This window comes from Vicia villosa, linkage group LG2, assembly GCF_029867415.1.
Source record: "Vicia villosa cultivar HV-30 ecotype Madison, WI linkage group LG2, Vvil1.0, whole genome shotgun sequence".
Lineage (NCBI taxonomy): Eukaryota > Viridiplantae > Streptophyta > Magnoliopsida > Fabales > Fabaceae > Vicia > Vicia villosa.
Genome location: NC_081181.1, coordinates 58,324,782 through 58,352,007, shown reverse-complemented (window position 1 = coordinate 58,352,007; position 27,226 = coordinate 58,324,782). Strand labels below are relative to the sequence as shown.

General features: G+C 34.0%; 1 protein-coding gene across 1 annotated transcript; it reads right to left on the bottom strand.

Moving 5' to 3' along the window:
• Nucleotides 1-809: 809 nt before the first annotated feature.
• Nucleotides 810-3,969, bottom strand: LOC131650801 (spermidine synthase 1). Its single transcript, XM_058920513.1, has 8 exons — nucleotides 3,722-3,969; nucleotides 3,152-3,228; nucleotides 2,807-2,929; nucleotides 2,170-2,347; nucleotides 2,001-2,072; nucleotides 1,712-1,907; nucleotides 1,426-1,552; nucleotides 810-1,156 (listed from the first exon to the last, which is right to left on the bottom strand). Exons 1-8 carry the CDS (start codon nucleotides 3,885-3,887, stop codon nucleotides 1,091-1,093), a joined length of 1,005 nt encoding a protein of 334 aa, XP_058776496.1. The 5' UTR covers nucleotides 3,888-3,969; the 3' UTR covers nucleotides 810-1,090.
• Between the last annotated feature and the right edge of the window lie 23,257 nt (nucleotides 3,970-27,226).

The window sequence follows — 27,226 nt, the reverse complement described above, 5'->3', positions numbered from 1 at the left end:
ACCTAAAGAAAGGTAGACCTAACCTGTACAAAATCATTCCTAATCCCAATCGGGATAGAATAAAAGAAACTAATGGGATAAGAAGACAGACCGATATTCGCAAAAAAGTCTGCACAACTATTCCCCTCTTTGTAAATATGAGTGATGAAAAGGTTAGAAAAGTTAGAAGGATCTGTGTACAAAGCCCAACAAGCTCTAAACCTCCAAGGCACCAAGGAAATGTTGGAGAAAGCTTTGACAACTAGGAGCGAATCCGACTCGATCCAGAGCTTGCTCCAACCCTTGCTTTTAGCGACCTCAAGAGCTCTCAAAACCAGAAAAAAAACTCCGCAAAAGTAGAGTTGCCTTAATTTATCTTAATAGTTAATTTTCTAATCACCTATTTTTTGAAAACAAATCAAGTCACAATTTCTTTAATTAAGTTTTTCTCAGTTTTTCAGTATTCCCCTTATATCGTATCTCCTAACTAAAGCCTTCATTTATCTTGGTAGTTAATTTTCTAATCACCTATTTTTTGAAAACAAATTAAGTCACAACTTCTTTATCTAAGTTTTTCTCAATTGAAGTCACCAATTTTCTCAGTTTATTTATCTTTTTAGAATTCTAGTAAGGGTGTTTAAATGCAAAATGATTTATTTTTTGTTAAAAAAATCGCACAATATTAAATACTAAATAGAGTACCTTGAAGCAATTTATTTACTACAGCGATCGTGTAAGAGAGGAACCGGATGGATCAACAAAACTTATGTGAACACTTTCTCTTACTCCATTAATTTCCTCACCAGTTTATAATATACTCACCATACAAATTGCGCAAATTAAGTAAGTAAAATACTTGATTAATCAAAATACAATAGTAAATTTTAACTTCAAAAATAGGTTTTAAAAAAAAAAAGAGGAGCAAGCTAAATAAAGTCCCATATTGAAAATAATGTTTGAGACAAGTTTCTAAGAACTGAATCCATCAACAACTCATTTCATGAAATAAAAGTTATACTTCAATATCAACTTGAAGCTCTGATTTATTCCACAATTCATTGACGGATGGATCAATTAAAGGATGAATGTGAACAATTCCATGAAGATGTTCTCAGTTTTCTTTTGAAGCAATTGCCCTCTTGGCAAAAGACGGCAAACAGAAAGCTGCTGAATGAATCTGAAATAAAAACAGAAATTCAAGAATTTAAATTCAGAAAAGAAAGAGAACAAAAACACAGTTTTGAGCGTTGGAGTCGAAAATTTCTAGAGTCAGAGCCGATCCAGCTCATAGGCCACTAAAGCCGTTGTTTTTTATCTCCAAAAAATAACCATCGGGGCCGTTGCTTTAGGCCTTGCTGGGGTTTTGACCGACTTTGACCCCCAATAAGGCCTAAAGCAACGGCCTTATTGGACTAAGGGAAAGTGAACATGGCTCGTGCAGCATACCTCACGGTTGTAAAATTTCAATGGTCTTGCCGCCTGCTGGCTATCATTCTCATCAATAGGATTCACCGGATGCTTGAAATCAACAGAAGGCCCCTCAGTTGAGCAAAGCATAAAACCAATCATCCCACTGGGAAAGGAGAAAAAATAGAAGAACTATTAACAAGTATAATCATATCCCAATCCAAAAGCATGTTATATAACAAAATATTGGCAAATTGACATGTAGAATACACAACTTAAATAATTGTAAATAGGAAAGTAGAAATAAAATTATGGAAGCACATACCTTGGGTATGTAGGAACTGTGGTCCAAGCATAGTTGACAGACCCTTTGAATACCTGGCGACAGTTCACGACAATGTCCTCAATGATGTGCATATGAAGCCATATACTTTCCGCTTGAGTACACACAACTCCTCCTGGACGAAGAGCCCTTGCAACTGACTCAAAAAAGGGCTTTTCAAAAAGCTCTTGAGCAGGACCTAAACAATATCAAATAAAAAATTAACAAAAAGAAGGCATTATATTAACTTTGAAAAACATAAAAACTATAAGGCACTTCAGATATACCCTACCAATAGGATCAGATGAATCCACTATAACTGCATCATAAGTTCCTTCTGGAGCTGCCTTCAAAAATGCAACTCCTAGAACATTGAAAGACAAACAATCATTAGAAATGTTATCCCAAAACAGAGAATTGTTTAAGAAACATCAAGGAACGTGGAGGGTAATTGATCATACCATCACCGATATTAAGTGTCACACGTGGATCCGCAAAACCTACTGCTATATCAGGGAAAAATTCTTTGGAGACATCAACAACCATCTTGTCTATTTCACAAATGTCTATCTTTTCGACTGAAGAGTGGCGTGCAACTTCCCGCAAGACTCCCCCGTCTCCTCCACCAATAACCAAAACCTAACAAAAAATCAGTAAGGAAAAAACAATTAACTTTGTACACTTGAAAAGTTAGCGGACATAACAATGCTAGAAGGCTGTAGCATAGGCTCATAGCAGAATTTCAACAACGAAAATTTCCTTTAATCTGCGATTGACAACACCATAACAGTCTGCGCTCTTCTCAAGAAAGGCCAAAACAACTTTAAATATAAAAAACTACTGTATATAAACTAATGTAACCAATTGTGCAGCAGGAGGCGGCACAGTGTTGGGCACATTAACATTCTATGTAATCGAAACAAGCATTTCGTTCTTAAATTCTTCCAAGCCAACTTCATATAATGATTAAAATAAAAAGTAAACAATGCCTTTAAATTGTTATCCTGAAAATTTTGTCAAACTACATGAAAATTTCTAACACAATACAGGCAAACTAGACATATACTAAATTCCTAGAGGGATTTAAAGTATAAAAACCTTTTTGGGGTTTGGAATAGAGCAAAGAGGAAGATGAGTGATCATCTCTTGGTAAGCACACTCATCTCTTTCTGTGAGCTGAATGACTCCATCCAAAATAAGAACCTTGCCATATGTTGCTGACTGCAAATTGAAAGCATCCGTCGTAAATAAAAATCAGACCACAGGGAGATTAAAGTTTAAAATTTAGTAATAATAGTTACTCTTTTATCATTATAAACAAAATCATTTTTTCAAAAAATGTCTAATATTTTTCTATATTTTTTTAAAATTTCATTTTTGGAAGCCTTCCCCTCCCCTCCCCTCCAAACTCGCAAACATAGCCTAACTGAAGCTAACATGTACCTGAAAGACCATAACATCCTGATAATCAGATTTTCCCTGAAACAAAACTTTTTCCACTTTCAAGGAGTGTGCCTCCCCTGCAAAAATGAAGCCAAATTCATGAGTATTTTTTCCAGAATCCAAATTCTTTTGTTTTGTAAAACTTGATGCCTCAAAGAACACCGAAAATTGAAAAATCTACTTAGGTTACTGGCAGCAGATGCATGTTCAACCAATGCATAAACCAGACCAGAGGTTTGCAGCGTGAAACATAATTATAACTATGTCATAAATAACAGACATTAAAAACATAATCATAACAGAACCTAAAAACACAATCATAATCAGAACAGGACCACAGAGAATAAATTGATACTTTCATGATATCATAAAGTAAGATTCTATGCAAATCACAACTAATACCTAAAAACAATCAAGTATAAAAAATAAAGCCCAAAACCCAATAAACAACAAAAAGTAACAGGAAAACCTAAATTCCAGTTTTCATGACGACAAAAACAACAAGCTTAAAATTGGGAGTGATAATTGAATAATTGAGTTACAAACAGTGAAAATTGAGAGAAAACGAACCTGGCCACATTGGGCTGATTTCAGAGAACCAGCCAGGGATAACAGCTGATAAACCTTTAGGTTGAGATTCTTTGGAAAGAGTGTCGGAGACACCGTTCAGTTCGTCTTCTCTTGGCCGCTTTAAGGGAGAATCTGTGGAGTGAAGTGTGGTTTCGGGTGCCGCCATCTTTGCAATGAGTAGGGAAGTTACTCGCTGTTTGTGCCCTTGTTGTGCTTTGTATTTATATTCACGGTTACACACGTTGGGATTCTTTTTATTTTTCAGCTATCATCATGTACTTATAAGAGTCATCATTATTGTTATTATAAGTTTAATTTAATTTATTGTTGGGGTAAATCTATAATATAAGAAAATTAATGGTTTTTTTATATATTAAAATACTCTTATTTAATTTTTTGCTACCTTATTAAAATTGTGGTTTTTATGTCTTTGCATCATAAAATTTTTAATTTTATTATTAAAATAATATAACTCTTATTTTTTATCAAACTTGTCAAATTTCTCTCCATTCTTTTTTTTTTCTTTCATCACTTTCTCACTTCTTTCTTCCACAAAAAGAATTTATTATTGATATATATTTTTTTATATACGAAAAATGGTATACGAGAAAAATTTATTCAAAAAATCTATTATTGATCTAAATATTTTTATATACAAAAATTTAATATTGATCCAAATATTTGTGTAAATGATACCTAAATAAAATATAATATTTGTATACGGAAAAAATCTATTATTTACGAAAAATAGTATTTATGATCCAAATATTTTTTATTCAAAAATGATATACGGGAAAAAATCTACTAAAAAATGTTATTTATGATCCAAATATTTTTTATTCAAAAAAGGAATAGGCCAAAAAATCTATAATTGATCTAAATATTTTTATATACAAAAATTTGATATTGATTCAAATTTTTTTGTAAATAACACCTAAATAAAAATAATATTTGTATATGAAAAAAATCTATTATTTACGATAAATGGTATTTATGATTCTAATATTTTTATTCCAAAATGGTATACAGGAAAATAATCTACTATTGATCTAAATATTTTTATATACGAAATTTACTATTGATTCAAATATTTTTGTAAATGATAGCTAAACAAAAATGAGGTGTGTATACGGAGAAAAAATCTATTATTGATCTAAATATTTTTATATATGAGAAATAGTATTGATGATCAAATATTTTTTATCCAAAAATGGTATACGGGAAAAAATCTATTATTGATCTAAATATTTTTTATACGAAAATTTAATATTGATTCAAATATTTTTGTAAATGATACCTAAATAAACATAATATTTGTATTATTATTTACGAAAAATGTTATTTATGATCCAAATATTTTTTATTCAAAAATGGTATACGGAAAAAAATATACTATTGATGTAAATATTTTTATATACGAAATTTTCTATTGACCCAAATATTTTTGTAACTGATACCTAAACAAAAATAAAGTTTGTATACGGAAAAATCTATTATTGACCTAAATATTTTTATATACGAGAAATGATATACGGGAAAAAATATATTATTGATCTAAATATTTTAATATACTAAAATTTAATATTCATCCAAATATTTTTGTAAATGATACCTAAACAAAAATAATATTTGTATACGGAAAAACAAAATCTATTATTTACGAAAAATGGTATTTATGACCCAAATATTTTTTATTCAAAAATGATATACGGAAAAAAATTTATTATTAATCTAAATATTTTTATATAAGAAATTTACTATTGATCCAAATATCTTTGTAAATGATACCTAAACAAAAATGAAGTCTGTATACGGAAAAAAATCTATTATTGATCTAAATATTTACATACGATACATGGTATTTATTATTAAATATTTTTAATCAAAAAATGGTATATGAGAAAAAATTATTATTGATCTAAAAAATTTTATATACGAAATAATCTATTATTTATCTAATTGTTTTTTGACATTTTTATTTAAAATAAATAATGTATCCAAATTCGCGTAACCGAACAGAACCCGTGCGTATGCACGGGTTTGTTACTAGTTTTAGGAAAAAAAATATATAAATAACCAGGATTTTTAAAAAAATTTAAAAAAATCAAGTTTTCAAAAAAATTAACTGAATAACCAGGTTTGGGGTGCCCTACACATAGGAGCCACCTCATGACACTAATGTGCTTTTTTATATACCAATGTACCACCCACTATGGCGTCTCTGTGCAAGTCCATTTAAGGTTGTCATGTGGGGTGACGTCTATGCCTTTTTTTTTAATTTTGTTTTTATATAAAATTAAATATTTAATAAATAATAAATATATATTAATAGTAAAACATGCATTGCAAATTTTTAAAAAAATATTACAAATATTTTAATGTCTATCGTCATCGTAAAGACCGTTAGTTCCGCACCTAGGCGCTACCCGATTTCGTTGAACATGCTGTCGACCCCTACCCCTTTGAGGTTCTTGTTGGGTTTGGGTAGGTGGTGTAGCAACCGGCCTAAAATTTAAAGGTAAAGAGTCGCCACCATTTATTTTTATCCTAAAGGAAGGGAATTAAACGGATTACCCTATGGTCAGAGATTCTATGTTCGTGAGTCGGTTAAACGAAGGGAAGGTGTTAGGCACCCTTCGTCTCCCTTGTATTCAAGGGGACCCCTTCTAGGTTTAGGTTTATAATAAGTTTTAAATTGAAGATAAGGTAAACGTACATTTGCCTATATCTTAAAAAATAGTTTTATTGATATTTTAAGGTAATTAGGTTAAGTATTTATTTTTTATGGTTTTAAACTTGAAATACGATAAACGTACATTTATCCATATCAAAATTAATTATATTAATATTAAAAAAAGAAATATGTTGGTATTTTTTATAGTTATACTCGCTGGGGTTTCAAAACCTTATGCCTACATATCCTCTAGTGCAATGAGGTTTCAAAACCTTATGCCTACATATCCTCTAGTGCAATGAGGAAGTCAGAGTAATCGTAGTTCAAGTTAATATTGTTGGTTAATTGTGTTTTTAGGGATTGCAAAGTATTTTTAGAAATCTCCTTGAAATTGTCTGAGTTTGAAATGGTGTAATCGTAGACGTAGTTCATGATTGATTTTAAAATAAATCCACTATCCTGTTTTGAGAAAATAATGTTTGGGTTTAATAATAATGTTAGTCTGAAGGAAAGTTTATATTGAATTGACTAATTTAATAATTAATATTTTTACATAGAAAAAGTTGAATGATATTAACAATTTGTTTATAAAGTCAAAGGTTTAGGGATTTAACAATTATCATAAATTATTCGCGTAACTATTATAAAATATCCGAAACATAATGTATTATCCATTTTAAAGCATATCATTTAGTCGTTATGACTATTATTATCATGTATAATTTTAAATATCAATTTATCTTAAGAATATTTCCTTTTATTTTTTAATCAATGAGATTTAGTGAATAATTTACACCTAAATGTTTTAAACAAAATTACTAAGTAAATTTAATGTGTTTAATTACTCATCTAAAATTTATAGGGAATATATATTAATTAATCGGATAAATAAAATTAATTAGTTTTATCATTCTATTTGAAATTCACACAGGGGGTGCATCTTAGTCTAATAAGGTAAATTAGGGTGTATCTGATAGTAAGAGGATCTCGCCCAAAAGAATATTTGGGTCCAGAATGTTGCAGGGGTGTAATTTGCACTTGAAAAGAAATAAAAGATTGCACCAAGCGTGCGAATATAAATAGGTATGGGCAAAGTTGATATAATAAGGATCCGTTGGGATTTGGTGGGTGCACGTGTTCGTATTTACGGTAGACTAATAGAGATCTACGCATCAGATTAACTTAGATTAAAAAGATTAATTAGGGCATATGATCAAATAATACACACCCGATTATTACTATTTGTTTTAATTTGTAAAAGAATAAGAATAATAATAAAAAACGTGAAAGATTTCTCAATACGGTTTATTTTCTTTTTTCAATTCCCATTAGTATCTCTCTCCTTTCTTACCCTCTCTCACGTTCTTTCTTCTCTCTCGTTTTTTTTCTCAAACCCAGCAACCTCAATATCAACTCCCAAATTTAAACCCCAACACAACATTCATCAACAAGAATTTAAGTTAAGTATAAAATCTAGGGTTAATGAACTTTTTCGTCCCTTTAAATATTTCAAATTTTGTTTAGACGAAAATTGTTGAAGGGACGATCTCTTAAAGGAAAATTTTGGAGGGACTAAAAACGAAATCTGCAATATTTAGAGGGACTAAAAAGTTCATTAACCCTAAAATCTACCTCTCTCTCGCCGTGGATCTTTACGTTCTTGTTCTGATTTGCTTCGAGAATCTCGGATTTCTAATCCTCCCTTGTTTTCGTTTCCAGGTATGCGGTGGAAGGAAAGGAGATTAGGGTTTCATACTTGAAACCTCTAATCTTCGAAGGATGGGTGGCTACGAAATCGGAAGGTCTTCGCAAAATCTTCTTCTACTCCTTCTTGTTTTGTTTAAAATTTTCGGTCCCTTTTTGTTAGCTTTAGGCTATGTTTGGGAGTTTGGAGGGGAGGGTTTTCAAAAATGAAAATTTAAAAAAAAATATAGGAAAATATTTGACATATTTTGAAAAAATGATTTTGTTTAGAATGATAAAAGAGTCATTATCATTACTAAATTTTCAATTTTCAGAATACTATAACAACATATTTGTAAAATTTATGTAAGCCCTTCAAAACCCTCCAAAACCCTCCTTCAATACAATTTTTGAGTTTTCCCATTTTATGGGGTTTTTGGTGTTATGAATAAACTCAAACTCTTCAAAACCTTCTTACCCAAAATCTTTTTATCCTTTCCACCTAATTCTTCCTATTTTTCAAAGCCCTCCCCTCCCTTTCCCTCCAAACTCCCAAACATAGCCTTAGGGTTTGATTTTATAGTCTTTTAGATTAGAACAAATTAGGAAATTAGTTTAATGTTTGATTTAAATAGTAATTAGGATTGAAAGAGATTTGGTAATCAAAGTTTGATTCGATTTGTTGTACGATTTGGTTGTAACTTATAATTTTAGTATTCAATTGATGAGATTATTTCCTTTCTGGATGTTTTTGGTTTTGATTTTGTTGAGATAATTGGGTTTGGGTTGGATTCAAAATTAGGGTTTGAGGTTGATGATGGTGGGGTGCGGCGGCGGCGGCTTGGTTGAGGAAGAGAAAGGGTTAAAAAAAACCTACTTGACTTAGTCAACAATTTCAAATAAAATTAAAAAAATATAGTTAAATATGATAATATTTAATAATTATTATTATTTTAAATGACCATTTAACATTAGTTATAACCATAATAATACGTTTAATTAAATAAAATAATCTAGTGATATTTATAATAATAATAATTGTTAAGTAATGTTAGTAATTATAATAATAACATTTGGTTAACTGATAACAATTTGACCGATTATAGTTTAGTTTAATCAAACCAATGGTTAATGATTATCATAGTGATAATGATTAGTAGAAAAATAGTTTAGTTTAATCTAACCAATGGTTAATGATAATAATAGTGATAATGATTAGAGATAATAAATGTTAATAATATTAACTTAACCATTTTACTAATATTCATAATTATTATTAATACTATCTTTAAGAATCACCACTAAGTTATGATAATAATAAAAAAATAATTTAATTATTTTACTAGCTATAGAACTTTTCATTTTATAACATTCTATATATAAATTAATCAACGGAACGTGTATTACACATAAATATACTAAACAAGTAATATTAGTCAAAATTAGTCAAAATAAGTTTAATTATTCTATACAGGTTTCCAACTATTTCCAAAAGGCCAAGCTTAAGGTCTTTAATGGGCCATAGTTAATTTTTTTTTTTTTTGGAAAAAAGCCCTATTTGATAAACATAAAATTAAACCCCTCATCTAAAATGGTTTTTATAAAAAATAAATGTGATTGTAATTAAATATCAGAAAAGAGAATTAGTAGAAGAAATAATTTAAATAAATTCAATTGACTATTAACATCAATGCGGGTAAATTTGGGGTATGACAGGTGGATCTTGTATTAGACTCTCCATGCGCTCGTTGTCCATGTACTCTTCGATCCTACTGTCAAAGAGTCAGTTCCTCATGCCATCAAAGTTTTATCATGGTGGTGAGGGGTGGTGGGGTAGCCATATATGGTTAGTAGAATCCCGCACTTGAATTGCCTCGGTAAAAAGGCATTGTTGCTTGGGGTGTGGTGTAGCCATAGGTTGTTGTTGGGTACTATGGTAAAGTGACGATTGTGTAATTATTGGGTCATTTAGGTTGTTGATCAGTCACCATTTTCACTATGTTTTTTCACTTGTTTGACGATAATCCAAGTATTCCTTATCAATTTGTGTCAAGTTATGTTACCGTTTGAGTTGATTTTATGTTTCTTTAGTTTCTTCGCATTTTATGTTTTCGTAAGTTTATTTCAAGTCATTTCTCGTTTTATGCTTTGGTTGGTTTTTGTGACTGTTTCAGGTTTAGAGAATGAATCATACGTACTCGGTACGAGAAAAGTCAAGAAATAAGAGGTTTCGAAGAAGTTTTAGCAAAGTTACAGCAAGCCTGACACGGCCACCCGTGTCACCTGACGGGTCGTGTCAGGCAGAGGAGCTCATGAAGAACTCAAAAATAGAAGACCAACACGGCCACCCGTGTCACCTGGCATGGGTCGTGTCAGCCATGGTGAAGCTTGGAGTTTTTTTATAATTGACGGAAGACCAACACGGACGGCCGTGTTGGTCCAAACGATGATTTTGTCTGATTTTCCTATTGGAATTTAAGTGAGATCCGGAAGTAGGGATGACAACAGGGCGGGTCGAGGACGGTTATTACCTTCCCCAAACACAAACCCGAATCCCCAAACAATCCTCGTTCCCGCTGTAACAGTCCGATTTTATTAGTATTTTTATTAATTATATTAGTGATTATATTATTTGGTGTTTTTAATAATTATTTATTTATTTAGTTATTATGTGATATAATAATTATTTGAATCTTTGATTATGTATGTAATTGTGTTATTTAGGTTAATTGAGTTATTAGAGTAATATAACTAGTTGGGCCTAATATGTTAAATAAGGATGTTGGGGAATAATTGGGTTAAGCCCAATTAGAGAGAAAGAGATAGTAAGAAGAAGAGAGAAAAGAAGAGAATTTTGGGAGATTCTTGAAGATAGGGGGAAATTAACTTGAGGTAAGGGTTAAAATCCAAGTTCTTATAGGTTTATATGATTGGGTAATTGTCATACCCCAATTTTTGACCTAAGATACCACCTCATATCATTTGCATATGCATCATTTGCATCTCTAACAAATTGCATAGCTGTGTTTGCTACTTGTGCTCAGCAGGGTTTAATCTGGAAATCACTCATCAGTACAAGCAACAATCAATTAGGGTTTTGTTCTCCCTTCATCTCAAATGAATCATCTTCATCAACAATCAACATTTGGTCCTCAGAGATTCACTTCAACAAGCTCAACAGCTTTGAATCGACTGAATTAGGGTTTTGACTGAAGACAGCACACTCCTGACTTTTGCTCAGAATTTGACCTAATGGCTTGGGACATGATATCAAGACCTCAAGTGCATCATTTTGACCTAATCCATTGGCTCATAACATCTCCTACACAAAGATTGATCAGGCAAATCCTCAGATCAGGGTTTTGAACTATCAGGGACCAAAATCAGGGATCACATTTGGGAAACCCTAAAAACCCCCAGGAAGTCAATCAAAGGTTTCAATCATCCTCAAATAATCCCTATGACAACATCCAATGGAAATTACATCTCAATTCAAGATCCACAGTCATCAATTTCATCTGGTCGACAATTAGGGTTTTTGACCTAATTCACTGAACAACTGACTTTTTAATCAGGACATGGTGCCACAACTCAAACCGTGGCTCAATATCCTCTAATGCCTCAATATGATCCATTCATACCATTCATATGGTGAGGATAGCCTGTTTCATTTGAAATCTCCAGAAACGCGATTCGTCTGAAAAAGTCAACTGTACAAGATCACCATTGACTTTTGGGGAATTTTGGTCAACCATGACTTTTGAAGTTTTAAATCATCAATATATGATATGGGAAGTCATATGATCAAGAAAAATCAAGAAAATCAATCAAGAATCAAAAAGTCAAAAGTTTGACTTTCATACTTAGAAAATTTTTCTAAGTGTTTTTCATGGTTTTTCCCAAACTTTGAAAGGGAATTTCTCAAAATTTCACCTACAAACTGAAAAAAACTTCCAACATGAAAGTTGTAGATTTTGATCCAATGAACAACTTTGACACATATAAATTTTTTCCATAAGATCAACCATTTAAGAGATATGGAGCTTCAAAGTTGACATCTTTTGAAAATTTCACTTAAAACTTCATTTTCTTCAAAGTTCATGGATCTTTTTCACCCACTTCCTTAAGGATCTTGAAGAAACTTTCAACTAGGGTTTTGAAGTGTGTAATGTGAGCTTTCCAAAATGTCCAAGAGCATGAAAAAATATGGAGCATAGCTATGGTTTTGAATTTTGTCATTAGAGGTCCTTATGCTTGAATTTTCACCATTTTCTCACAAAGTTCTTACACTATGTGACCAATAATGCAAGAAATGATCAAATGAAATTATGCAAGTCAGATTCTTATCATAAAAGATCAGATTAGAGAGAATATTATGGCACTTGAGTTCCTTAACCATGGTTAAGCTTTGTAATCATTGAAAAAATATTCCATGCCATCTTTTTCCACAAAATTCAATCATAACTTTTCCACTTGCTTGCCCTTCAATTCAGTACTCCTTGCCTATAAATAAGAGAAGGAAATCACATCCAAGAGGACACCAAAGCATTGAAAAGCTTGCTTTCTCACTTCTTACCTATTTGCAAGTTCTTTCCATTTTTCAAAGAAGTTAGAACTTCAACTTTCAAATCTTGAGAGTTCTAACTATTGGTGTCATCCAAACATATTCTAAACACTATTTTGAAGTTGTTTGAACCATTAAACCATCACAAAACTATCCAAAAGTCAGTTTCATCACAAAAACTCCATGAGTGCACAAATTGAGCCTTAAACCTCCAATTCTCGATTTACTCGTGTATTTACCAAACTATCACTTCAAACATCTTCCATACATCAATTAGAAGTGATCCAAACATCTGGAACGTTTCTGGATGTAGAGAAACACCATGGCCGTTTTCAATTTGGAGCCAAAACAGGTGGAGGTCTGTAGAATGATTCAAGAGGTTTCAAGCAGGTTTAAAAGCATCAACATGATCCTTGAACGTTCCTGAAGCTATTCCAATCAATCCCAAGCCTTGAAGGGCCCAGAATCGAGCCCCATAGCACACGGTTTGTCAAGAACAAAACCAAGTTCTAATTCATACTTGCACGCACTTTAAACTTAATTTGATTACATATTATTGATTGTCTATATGCTCTGATCATTTCTGGAGTTTTAATTGGATTTTAATGGTTGTTTGCAAGATATGCCATTTTAGGGTTCTTGAAGCTCAAAAGAGGGGTCTTCGTTTTAGGCGAAATTTCAGGAAATTAATGGTTCCATTGGGTTCGTGAGATCCATACGAGCTCAACCATGTCTTCATAATCAATTTCCATTGCTTGTGTCACGTTTTGCTATGTGCAGGGGCTATGGCTACGGATAAAATCCGTAGCTAAATGTTTTAGCTACACTTGCAGGGTTCTAGCTACGGAGAGAGGAAGAAGATGAAGAGGTGGCAGCTCCTCATTGGAGGCCTTGCGCGCGTTTGGATTTGAAATTCTGACCATTCTGGTGTTTCTCAGTCCACGCGCCTATGATGCTCTCTCACGCTTGCAGCCATCAGATCTCATTTCAACTTTCATCCAACGCTCCTGAAAGCGCGAGTCCACCATGGACCATCAGCTTTGCCACACAGGATCGTATATTAATATTTTCTTAATTAATTTGTTTTTCTTTGCATAATTAATTAAAAATACTTTCAAAAATCCAAAAATCATTTTAATTTCACTTTTTGGTTGATAAAATATTTAATTAATTTTTGACATGAAAATATTTTATTTTTATACATAATTAATTTATTTTGTTAATTAATTAGTAATTGTGTGATTATTTACTATTAATTAATATCAACCAATCAAAAAACTCCAAAAAATATTTTCTTTTCATATTTAGGTTTATACTTGTATAATCTAATTTGTGACATAAAAAGAATTATTTTTCTTGTTAAGTTTAATTATTTTTATAATTGTTTGTTTAATTATCTTATTAATTAACTTAATTCCATTCAAAAAAACACAAAAAAATATCTTCTCTTAGATTATTTTCTTTTGAATTTGATATCATCATATAACCTTCGTGTAATTAATCATTTGAATTTTCATGTTCTGATTTTGATTACTGTTGCAGATCACTTGAATAATTACAATTCATTTAAGGTTTCGAGATATGTTTCTTTGTCGTCTTCTGGCTTTGTCTATTTTTCTGTCTTCCATTTGCTACAGAGGATGATCATGAAATAATTTATTTCAAGCATATCACTTGAAGACCAAGGTAACACCTCAAACTCAGAAATCCAATTTCTCATTCTTCGAGGTAAGCCTAAAACTCAATCAACTGTTTTCATAACAGTAATCAATTCACTTTCAAATCATGCAACTCATTGATTTTCAAAACGAAGTGGGGCCTCTCGAATATTAGAGAGTGTAAGTCCCATTTCTTTTCTTTTTGTACAGTTTTCAAAACAATAAAACTTCTTCAAAATAAAATCTTTTCAAACAATTCTCAAGTCATTTTCAAAACAACAAAACTTCAAATTATTCAAAACTTTTCAAAATACCATGGGCCTCCATGTAGGTATAAGTCCCAAGCCCTTTTGTACATACCCACTCCAGTACATGAAATTAGGTATTTCATTGTACGCCTTTTGTACGTATCTCAATCAATTTGTTTTTAACTTTGAATAACAAACCAAAAATGAAGGTTTCTTTAAATCTTCCCAAAAATATACCATGGGCCTCCATGTAGGTATAAGTCCCAAGCCCCTTGTAAATACCTGTTTACATAGCTTTGAATAAACTCAAGTGGACCTCTCCCCGAGTGTGAGTCCCGAACCTGTGTATACAAATGGATCATGCTTACAGGTATATTTCCTTCATAAACTCCATTATATACACACACTTTGTCATATATGTATAATTGTTCATATCTGTTCATGTACTTGTGCATATTTGTTCGTACTTGTTCATACTTGTGATTGTGTTATATATGCTTGTTCAACTTAGTACAACACTAGGTTCCCCATAGCCTCCTATTGGGCTTCGTGCAAAGAATCTCCACTAGTTTAGGTTAGGACATAGAGTATGGTTTCCCGGTGAAATCGCTCTAAGAGCTCAAACCAACTATACCATGCCTCCCCTTGGGCTTTGTACAAACGAGTGACCCTCCCATAGCCTCCTCTTGGGCTTACAATGCAAGGACCCTGGATTGTCCCTCCCATAGCCTCCTCTTGGGCTTACAATGCAAGGACCCTCGGATAGCCTCCTCTTGGGCTTCGTACAAGGACCCACGGGCTTCTTATAAGCATCCCAAATATCCAAAACAAATACCCTAGGAGATTAGACATTTTTCATCTCTATGCTAGGAGTATCTCTTATATATCATCACAAACAATCAATCAATCAAAATCAAACTTTTTTGCCACAAGGCTGGCTAATCAATCAAACTGTTTTGCCACCATACTGGATGATTAATCAAAGTTTTTGTCACAAGGCTGACTTCATTGAAACTTTTGCCACGAGGCTGGCTGATTAATCAAAACTTTTTGTCACAAGGCTGACTTCATTGAAAGTTTTTGCCACAAGGCTGGTTAAACAAACAAACAAAATCAAACAGATGTATGTGATGATATAGATTAGATACATCTAGCATTTAGACGACATTTGTCTATTTTCCTTTGCTTCCACTAGCATAAGTGGGAACTACGATTGCTCTGACTTTCTCAACATCCCTTTGAGAATACGTAGGCACAAGGTCGATCCTTGGCGAGCAAAACAAAACAAAAAAACCATTCAAACCTTAGCACCCGTAGACCCCGAGCTACAGATGCTCTGATTCCCTCTAAGGGATATGTATGCAGAGGATCGCGATGATCTTTGCGAGCATAATCAAACAAACACCTTAGGTCCCACCTATTTCACAAGAACCTTTCAATATCATGGAATGAAAAACAAAGCAAAGAAACCTATAGAGTACTATAGATACGTTGGGTGCTAATACCTTCCCTTCGTATAACCAACCCTCTTACCCAAAGATCTCTCCCCCCACTTTTAGGTTATTGCAGCTTTTTTCCTTTTCCTCCTTTGGAAATAATAAAAAGTTTGGTCGAAACAAAAGAAAAATCATTTTTTATGAGCACTCGAGCCCAAAGAAGGCATCAGGTGTCTCATCCCACAGAAAAGAGGAACAAAACGATTTTTCGCCCGCGACAGTAATGTTGTGTATGCTTTATATTCTTCAATTTCATGAATTTAGAAAATGTTAGGGTTTGGTAGATTTCATAAGATTTTATGAATCAAAGCATGTTTGATGATGTTTGTATGGATGAACCATAGTTAGAAACATGTTTAGGAACCTTATATGTGTGTTAAATTGCTGCCAATTGATATATAAATTGTATGAGGGTTAGTGGTTGTTGTATGAGGGGAATGGGGAAGAAAAATGGTGATTTCTGAGTTTTTACGCAGTGTAGGTCGGCCTATACAGTAGCCTGGGTCGACCTAAGCAACCCAAAAAGGCAGAAAATCCACTTTCCTTACACATGCGTCGACCATTCATTTAGTGAAATCAATTTTTTTTATATAAATACTTATTTTTCCAAAATTAAATTACTTTTTAAATAATAAAATGAAACAATTTCAAAAAAATTAATACATACATTTCAAATATTTTAAATAATAAATACACATCAAAATATCAAAACTTTGGCCACGTATTTAATATTCTAAATTATCAAAAATATATAATAATATACACAATGAAATAAACGGGGCGGGTTCGGGGACGAGTTCGGGGTGGATACTAGTGTCCCCATTACCCGACCCGTCCCCATATTTTGTAATCGGGGAAAATCTAAACCCAGTAAAAACGGGTTTGCCCCGTCAACTTCGGGGCGGGTTCGAGTGGGTACTTGCGGGTGTAGCAACCTGCCCTAAAAATTAAGACTTTTAGAGTCGCCACCTATTCTGAAGGGCGAATAGGAAACCCTACGCAGTTTAGAGATCGGGGTAAGATTATTATAATCAGGTCGAAGGAAGGTGTTAGGCACCCTCAACCCTTTCCTATGGCTTTGAATATAATGGTCAAATTTTATGGCTAAAAGTTAAGGTTAATAGCTAAAGAAGTGAAAAGGGTAAAAATTGAGATTTTAGGGGGGGGGGGGGACTCGCCTTGGTTATCCAAGTGCCTACGTGTCTCCTTAGGGAGAATCAGAGTCAACGTAGTTCGGGCACAGGGTTGTACGCCTTAGAATTTGATTTGATATGGTTTGAAGGCTTTTTGAATGGCCTATCGTAGTTTTTGAAATTCGAAGTTCGAAGGTATTCTGAATTACCTTATCGTAGTTTTGAACATCGCAGTGTCGAAGAGATGAAAATCTGTAGTGTCGTGGTTTAGTGTGTTTTGAATGTTTTGGGCGTACAACCCTGATTTAATATGTCACTGTTAGATGCGATGATCAATAGATTTGATCATTATAGCTAACGGATTAATGGGGTATTGCTGGTTACTCTGACCGATAGATTCGATCGTCGCGGGCAACAAATGAGATGTGTTTTAATTTTGTAATTTTATCTCTTGTCTAATGCGACTAATAGATTTAGTCGGGTCGAGAAGAGAATTAAACAAAGGATCAATTAAAATTATTTCTCGTCAATGCGACTAATAGGTTTAGTCGGATCGAGGAGAAAATTATATTAATCCCGAATCAATTGAATAAGAATTAAGGCTTTTGCCAAATGACAGTGGGATTGGGCAAACCCTAAGGCATGTAACCTTTCTAGGGTTGTTATGATTTAATAATTAAAACTAATTAAATAGATTAAATCGATATAATCGAAATAATCGGGAGGAAATCCTAAAACCTAACATAGCCCTAATCCTAATTCCATTTTACTATTATTTTTATTTTAAAATTTAATTATATATATATATATATATATATATATATATATATTTTAAGACTAATTATACAATTATATGAACAATTATAAAAAAACAATTAAATAAAACCTGGTAGGAAATCCTGTGTTATGAACCTGGGAGTGTCCATGGTAAGCCTTGCAATCCTGGCACGTTAGATTAGGATTATGGAAGATCTTATGGCTAATATCTGAGGGTGCATGATAGTGCAATCTAAATAATAGATAAAAAGATGTTGTAACCAGCCTAGGTTCGAACCCAAGACCTAGTGGTTACCAATTCTCACGTATAACCAGCCAAGTTGCCTGCTTTTTGTTGTTTAATAAACAATTACAAAATAATAAATATATTAAAACGTAGTGAATGGAAAGAAGTCAAACGAACTCAAAGTGGGCCCCGGCATATTGGAATAAGCGAATCAGCGCCGGAGAGAGAGAGAGAGAGTTGAAGATTTGACTGGCCAGTGATGTTCATACACGCGTGAGGAGAGAGGATATGTTTTTAACAGGCCAATCGAATTGCATGAGAATGCCACGCGTGCTTTGGCCTCCACCCTGGTTTTTCAGACCTCCGCCGGCGCCGGATTTACGCTTCTTCTCCGACGAACCCCTTCATTGAAACCTGCAAAACTCGACCGAAACATAGAAACAAATAGCCCAGATCCACTATTTAATAGGATACAAATTCAATGGTACCTTTCTTTTAGTCTGAAACTTGCTGTAACCGTGGCTGCACATCTTCACCAAGATGAAGCCCTAACAATGGCAGAGATCAATTCTTGCGTGGGAACTCGCATGTAACAGCCCAGGCTTGTGTTATATCGACTCATAAACTTATTGATATGGTTAGCTTGGATTAAAACATGCATATATATGAAATACGAAATCCAAAATAAAAGAGAAAACGCAAACCACGATATGCAGTGCTCAGGTATTTCTGGCCATGGCTCTTGGCTCTTTCTCACTCCCTTGATCTTCAGGAAGGTATTGGGACGACTAGAATTGGGAAAATTTCGTTGCACCTCCTTTTTGATCATGCCCTAATTCCTTTGTATAGTTGGCCACGTGAAACCCCTATTATGCTTGCCTCCTTCCCCAAAAAAATCGTCCCCTCTCCCCTACTGATATTTTAGAATATATATATGGGGTCTTTAGGGTTAGGTTTTGTGTCCATAACATCTTGCATTGATGAAAATATTTTATTGAAAAATCAACATGCAATCTTTCCAAAATTGGCTCTTTTCTTGCCCTTGAAGCTTGTGCACGAAATTGACATGTTTTATGGGCTATCTTGGACCTCAAGGTAAATGAAAGCAAAGCCCATATACAATTGTTCCTTGTTTTCACATTTTGTTTAATTTAATTTGTATTTAAATGGAAATAATTCCAAAATAAATAAAATAAAACAGCAAGGGGCGTGCTATTGAGTATAGAGACCATAGATGGGCTTATGAATAAGTTTAGAACAAAAGAACCTGGGCCCATTTGGAAGAAAATTGATTTTGACAAGCATTTCTCTTCGTGCACTTCTTCAAAATTGTTCGACTTCCGCAACTTGTATCTTGCTCAATTTTTATCATCTTGAGATGTTCTTGGACTTTTTAGAAAGCTCAAGGAGTCCTCTAAATGACCTCTTTGGTTTCATCTCAATTGAAGCTTCCATGCTCAAGTTATGAGCTTTGACCCAAAAGGTGTCTTTTGTTGACTTTTTGGAGGACCTATAATCTCTTGTACCATATCTCCCAAATGATGCATTTTGGCCTTGGCTTGTGAGAGATAAAGTTGTAGAGAATCAAATTTCCTTCAAAATAGGCTTTGGTTGGGAAATTTTTGATGCTCCATGTGAAAGTTATGACCAGTCAAAGTTGAGTTGACTTTCTCCTAAAAAAACCCTAATTCGAACCTTTGCATTTGTTCATTTCTGATTTTTAATTAATGGATCATGATCAACCTTTGATCAAATGATGGATATAACCTCACATACTTGATGTTGACCAAAAATCTTGAAGTTTGACTGTATTTTGACTATAGTTGACTTTAGGTCAAACTAGTCGATTGTTGATCACTTGAGCCATTGATTGAGAAATCCTTGGAATTGAAGCTTGATAATTGACATGGATATACCTTGAGACATATGAGACACCTTGAGATCCTTTTGAAGCCTTAAAGATTCAAATTCTTTTGATGAAGCACCAACCCTAATTTAGGAGACCCTCGATTAGGAGACTGTTGCTCGAGAAAAACCTTTGAGCCTTGAGCCCTTGAAGATGAAAAGAGAAGGGCAAATTTTGGGGTATGACAGGGGGTACGGGTTTTGTTGCCATGCTTATCCGGAAGGGCGTTCTGGACATTTCGGATCGGGAACAATTGATTTTGACTATTTGAGGCAGTTTCTAGCACCAGAAAAGGGGATCTTTTTTTTTTGTAGACGAAGAATTCTAAGTATTGAGAAGAGCAACGTATGAGATTATTGAAGAACAAAGATCTTTCATGAGCCGGCGCAGTTGAAGATCAATATTCCTCAATTATCTATAATTTCTAACTTTAACGTACTTGAAATTCTTTTGAACAAAATGAGTAGCTAAACCCCCCAATGCTAGGGGTGTCTCTGACTTGGTTTTGTAATGACTCTGAATTTGTGATTTCATCAATTCCATGTTTTCTTTATTCAATTCAATTGTACAAGGTTTTTAATTCTTTCTTAATCGGACCAATAAGGATTGTTCTATGATTAACAATTCGTCGGACCACAATTGTTAAGGTTTGTGTACAATTGAGTTATAGTAGATATCACCTAGGACTAGGGATACCCTGTAGTTATTGAGGAACTCTTGATAAAATAAAGGCTTGGTTTCATCATATTTTCTTGAGGACTTATTATGGTGAAATACCAAAGGTTTTCTCCCTAAGAGTTTAGGGGAAAACATCCTAAAGGTTCAGTAATTGAATGTTATGAACTTATTGAAGAGATCAAATTAGGGGCTATTACATAGCAATTCATACACCTTACCCTGGCATGTTTCTCATATTTGTGAAAAAGACCAGTTTATATTCTGCTTTATTTTACGCATTCCTTATTATCAATAATCGACAAAACCCCTTAATTGTTTTGTTCAATTGAATCACGAATAAACTCGATATTTCCTACGCAATCCTTGAGATCGACATTCGGGGAATCTACACCCTTTTTATTACAAGAGGAAAAATAGTACACTTGCTAGTTTTCAGATCAAGTTTTTGACGCCGTTGTCGGGGACTGCCAAAATATAGAATTAATTGTAGTTCAATTGAAATTTTGTTGCTCTGCAATTAAAATTTTATTTTTCTGTTATTATTATATAGAGCTATGCTATATGTCGCGAAGGAGTTTCACGCGAATTTTCACGACTACGTTTATTTATAGAACACTTCTTAATTTTTTATTATATGCTGATTTCTTATATTTAACTACTACTTTTTAATGGAGAGAATGAAAGAGGAACATTTATATATATATATATATATATCCGTGATGATTAGCATTTCTCCACAACAAATTGAAGACATAAAATTTTTAAGCAGAATAATCCCTATTCTAGTACCTACAATCCTAGATGGAAAGACCATCCAAAATTTTCCTGCAGGGATCTTAAAGGGATGTTCAACAACAAGGTCAAAGCCAATACCAGCCCCAATATCAGCAACAACAACCACTGCAAGCTCCTAGGAAAGCAGATTGGGAGTTAGCCATTAAAAAAATGGTAGCTCACAATATTTAGTTTCAAGAAGGGACGAGAATAATCAAAAGAACACCCTCACTTCTATTAAAAATCTCAAGGTTCAGATAGGTCAAATAGCCCAACAATTGGAAATTGCTCATGTACCTGGCTCTCTACCGAGTGCAATTAAAAATCCGAGAGACAATAACACTGTGAATGCAATTGTGACCTAAAGCGGTAAAGTTGCTGGAAATGTTGAAAAAGAGAAGAGGAAGGTTTGATAGAAGTGTATTTAGAAATCATAGATGATCCTAAAAAGCTGAGGAAGTAGTTATACAACCGGTTGTTGAGAAAGAAAAGCAAAAAGATCCAAAGCCAAAAACCATTCTTCCTTATCCTACAAGAACAAGAAAGAAAGATCTTAATGAGAAGAGTTTTGAGAAATTCTTGGAATTATTCAAGAAACTTGAAATTAATATTCCTTTTGCTGAAGCGTTGGAACAAATGCCTATCTATGCCATATTCATGAAAGACATCATCTCCAAAAAGCACTCCATTGAATCTGAACCGGTAATGCTAACTGAAACATGTAGTGCTATTTTTCAGGGTCTAAGAATTCCAATGAAGAAGAAAGATAGAGGTGAGGTTACTATTCCTTGCACCATTGGGGATAGATCATTCAAAAAGGCACTTATTGACTTGGGTGCTAGTGTAAGCTTGATGCCGCTTTCAATTTACAAAAAGCTTGAACTAGGTTAGGTGCAAGATACTCGGATGACACTTCAGTTTGCATATCATTCAATGAAAAGATCTTACGGTATTGCAACTGATGTTCTTGTGAAGATTTACAAGTTTGTGTTCCTTGTTGACTTTGTGGTTCTTGAAATGCCCGAAGATGAGGAAATCCCGCTGATTTTGGGAAGACCTTTCCTAGAGACAGGAAGATACATGATAGATATTGAGGAGGGCACTATGACCCTCAAAGTCTATGATGAAAATTTGAAAATTAATGTGAGAGACACCATGAAATTCAAATATGAAGACGGTACAGGTAAAAGCATTGAGGTATTGGACACAGTATTCATCCAATCTGTTGAGAGCAAGATGTCCGAATTACCGTTGGAAAGAGTTCTGAGCTTGTCAATTTTCGAAAATGATAATGAGATGGATGAGAAAGAACCATAAGTGCTTGCTATGTTTAAAGCACAACCTCCATGGATTAAATCAAAACCACACTGGTGGGAAGATTTAAGACCACAACAATCTCCTGAAGAAAATCAAGAAAGCAAAAAGGGGACAGAGTTGAAACAACTACGTGAAAATCTCAAATATATTTTTCTCGATACTGAAGAGAAATGTCCAACTATCATCAACTCTAGCCTAAAAAGGGGTCAAAAATACAAGCTCATCCAAGTACTTAAGAAATACAAGAGTGTTATTGGATGGGACATCAAAGATTTGAAAGGTATCAGTCCAACTGTTTGCATGCATAAAATACTGATGGAAAATGATCAGAAACCGGTAGTCCAACCGCAAAGAAGACTCAACACCGCCATGAAAGGAGGAACAATATCTTGTAGTTCATGGGTGACTCCTGTTCATGTGGTACCAAAAAAAGGAGGAACAATCATCATTAAGAATGAAAAGAATGATTTAATTCCTACAAGAACTGTTACCGGTTGAAGAGTTTGCATTGACTACCGAAGATTGAACACTGCAACAAGAAAGGACCACTTTCCTTTACCTTTCATTGACCAAATGTTGGAAAGGTTGGTTGGTCATGATTACTATTGTTTCCTGGATGGATACTCGGGGTATAATCAGATTTGGTATCCCTTGAGGATCAAGAGAAGACAGCGTTCACATGTCCATACGGTATCTTTGCCTACAGAAGGGTGCCATTTGGGTTGTGCAATGCATCAACGACATTTTAGAGGTGTATGACATCCATATTTGCTGACATGCTTGAAAAGCATATGGAAGTGGTTATGGATGACTTTTCTGTGTTCGGTTCTTCATTTGATAATTGTTTGACTAACTTGTCTCTTGTGCTAGAAAGATGTCAGCAGACCAACTTGATTCTCAATTGGGAGAAGTGCCATTTTATGGTACGAGAAGGAATAGTTTTGGGTCACAAAATTTCCCATAAGGGAATTAAAGTTGGAGGTGATAGCAAATTTATCCCCACCAGTGAATGAGAAAGATATAAGAAGTTTCTTAGGACATGTGGGATTTTACCGTAGGTTTATAAGAGATTTCTCCAAGATTGCGAAGTCATTAACTAGTCTGCTTGTGAAGGATACACCGTTTATTTTTTATAAAAAGTGCGATGAGGCTTTTGAAACTTTGAAGAGTAAACTAGTTTATTCCCCTATAGTGGTTTCTCCTGATTGGTCTCTACCTTTTAAGATCATGTGTGATGCAAGTGATATATTAGTAGGGGCAGTGCTAGGACAGAGAAGAGAAAAGCTCTTGCATGTGATCTAATATACAAGTCATATGTTAAATCGTGCCTAGATGAATTATGCAAACACTGAAAAAGAATTGTTAGCAGTGGTGTATGGTTTTGAAAAATTCAAGTCTTACCTGTGTGGTTTAAAGATAATTGTTTATACTGATCATGCTGCTTTGAAATATCTTTTTCTAAACAGGAATCAAAACCAAGATTGCTGAGGTGTATATTACTCCTGCAAGAGTTTGATCTGGAAATCCAGGACAAAAAGGCATGTGAGAATATTGTTGCTGATCACTTATCCTAGATGTCCCCGATAGAAGAAATTGAGGAGATGCACCCAATCAAGGATGAGTTTGTCGACGAATGAATCCTAGCTTTGGGTTTTGAAAAAGAGGGCCTACAATAATTCAACCAAATACCAAAATAATTCTAATTAATAATTTAATTTCCAATTAAATTAAAATTAGAAAATATGGGGTGTTGACTATGTCTCAAAGTGGGTAGAAGCGGTAGCACTCCCCACTAATGATGCCAGGGTGGTAGTAAACTTCCTCAAGAACAATATTATCTCAAGGTTTGGGGTGCCTAGACTGCTCATTAGTGATGAGTGAGTTGAGAATCCAGTTCCATCTTACCCCCCTGGGAAATTATGGACGAAGGATAAATACAATGTCAAAGAAATAGTGGCAACCTCCTCATGAGATCGTGGTATCCCATAAGAGAAGTTGTCTGATATCTTTATGAAGGGAATCGCCTATGTGAAAGCATTGTCCTTAGCGACACGAGTGCATTTTGGAGAAACCTTGGTTCATGGAGACTATTGGTCCTCCTTGAAGGCCCTCTTTTTCAAAACCCAAAGTGAGGATGGTTACCCCATTTTCAAAATAATTCCAGCATATACAAGATGATCCACCTCAAGCATAAGAGCCAAAGCTCTTACAACTGGGGTAGGATAAGGGGCCGAAGTAAGAGTAGTAGCCACTAAAGGACTTAGAGCAGAAGAAGTTATTGTATTCACCATGACTCGAATACCTCTATGTAATACGGTGGGAGAACTGACTTTTATTTTTAATTCGCAAACAAATGTTGCGGGGAGCAAGAGTCGCCACCGACTTTTATTTTATCCAATTAGGAAAGGTATAAAATAACAGGAAAGACCTTCTTTGAAAGAGATTGAGTTCGGGGGGTAGGTTATGCAAAGGGAAGGTGTAAGCACCCTTTGCATCCATGGTTATCCATGGGCTCTTAATTGCTTAGCTCACTTTGATTTGTTTGGAAGTGTAGTGTGTGTTTAGAAAAACAATTTGATTTTGAGAATGTCTAAAAAGACAACGTTAGAAAATGGGGTGTGAAAAGCATTTGATTTTTTGTGAGCAAGCACTTAAGAGTTACCTATCCTAAGTTGTAAGGTCTTTCCTATTCACTAAGGCTTTCCTTGGGCGATAGTACTTGTAGCAGTAAAAATGTGACTCAAGCGTTTTCGCGCGCTCGAAGTACAACAGAGTCGCCACCGAACTTTATTTATTCCAAAAAGGAAAGGGAAAATATCGATAAAACCCACGAATAAAAAGAAAACGGATAAGATGGTCGTCGCAACCAAATTTAGGTTCGGGAGTCGGTTAAGCAAGGGGAAGGTATTAGCACCCCTCACCTCCATCGTACTCGATGGGACCCATTTAGTTAATCTTGTGATTGATTGTTAGCTTATATCTACTTGCGTTATTTATTAGGTTGGAAAGAATGAAGAAACAAAAAAAAGATTTTTTATTATTGTGCTCGCCAAGACGTTTGTATCTTGTGCCTACGTATTCCCTAGTGCAATGGGAAAGTCAGAGCAATCGTAGTTCGGGCTATGGAACCACGAAAGTTTGTTGGTTGATTTTAGCGAGGGGTACTCGATCGCATTCAAACAATACTATGCGCACATGGGTAGTAGATTGTTTGCATCACTACAAGAATGGATGACTAAATCGAGATTAGGACAAGATTTTGGCCATCATCGCATTCGAGTGGAAAACTTTTGATCTTCACATGTGGAAGTATAATTGCATTTGAATTAAACGAGTATCTCGTTTATAAAAAAGGGTTTTAGAATTAGAGGGTGTGAATAAATTTGAAGTTGTTTGTTAAGAGAAATCAAACATCTAAACAAAGGCTTAACGGCCATCGTCTAAATGCTTGAAAGAGAAAATTGTACAAGTACGTACAACCCCCTCGTAGGTGATGAAAAAGATTGATTTGAAGAGTTGAAAGACATTTAATTGGATCCAAGTATTTAAACAAAGGCTTAACGGCCATCGCTTAGAATACTCGAAAGAAGAACTCGCTAAAACAAGTTTTTTATGAAGTCTTTTAATGGAGTCTACGCGCTCAAACAATGGCTTAACGGCCATCGCTTAAACACTTGAAGAACAACTTGTACAAGTACGTACAAACCCTTCTTCATTATCCATTATAGACTAAATTTGATTTGATTAAAAGAAAAGCGTTTTTGTAAAAAAGAGTGAGTTAAATAAATTTTTAAGAAGTCTTCAATGGAGTTTAAACATCCAAACCAAGGCTTAACGGCCATCGCCTAAATGCTTAAAGAACAACTTGTACAAGTACGTACAAACCCTTCTTTCCATTATAGATAAAATAATTTGATTAAAAGAAAGTGCTTTTGTAAAAAAGAAAGGTGAATTAAATCGAGTTTTATGGAGCCTTTAATGGAATCAAAGTATTCGAATAAAAGCTTAACGGCCATCACCCAAATACTTTTAGGACAACTCGTACAAGTACGTACGAACCCTCCTTGATTCATCCATTAAAACTCAAAACTCGATTCGATTAGAAAAAACTATTTTTGTATCATTTTAAATATTTTGATAAATTCTAAACATACATATAAAGAAGATATTTTTTGGCTTTTTTTAATTAGAAGATGACAATTTTTAATGAAAGAAGAAACATACCTAAAACAAACTTTTTTTGGTATTTTAAAAAATGTTTGAGAAAAGAAAAAATAAATGATAAAACTATTTGGGCCAGGTGAGGGTGTGAAATCCGTTTGGGGGGTGGCTGGCCCAATAACATTAACATAAAAAGGATCAATAAAAGAA

What these genes read in the sequence shown, in the direction of transcription:
- LOC131650801 (XM_058920513.1), bottom strand. Translation starts at nt 3,887, where the DNA reads ATGGCGGCACCCGAAACCACACTTCACTCCACAGATTCTCCCTTAAAG. An exon ending in AGGATGTTATGGTCTTTCAG is followed by an intron (nt 2,930 to 3,151) that starts GTACATGTTAGC and finishes TTCAATTTGCAG; the next exon opens with TCAGCAACATATGGCAAGGT. An exon ending in ACAGTTCCTACATACCCAAG is followed by an intron (nt 1,553 to 1,711) that starts GTATGTGCTTCC and finishes CTCCTTTCCCAG; the next exon opens with TGGGATGATTGGTTTTATGC.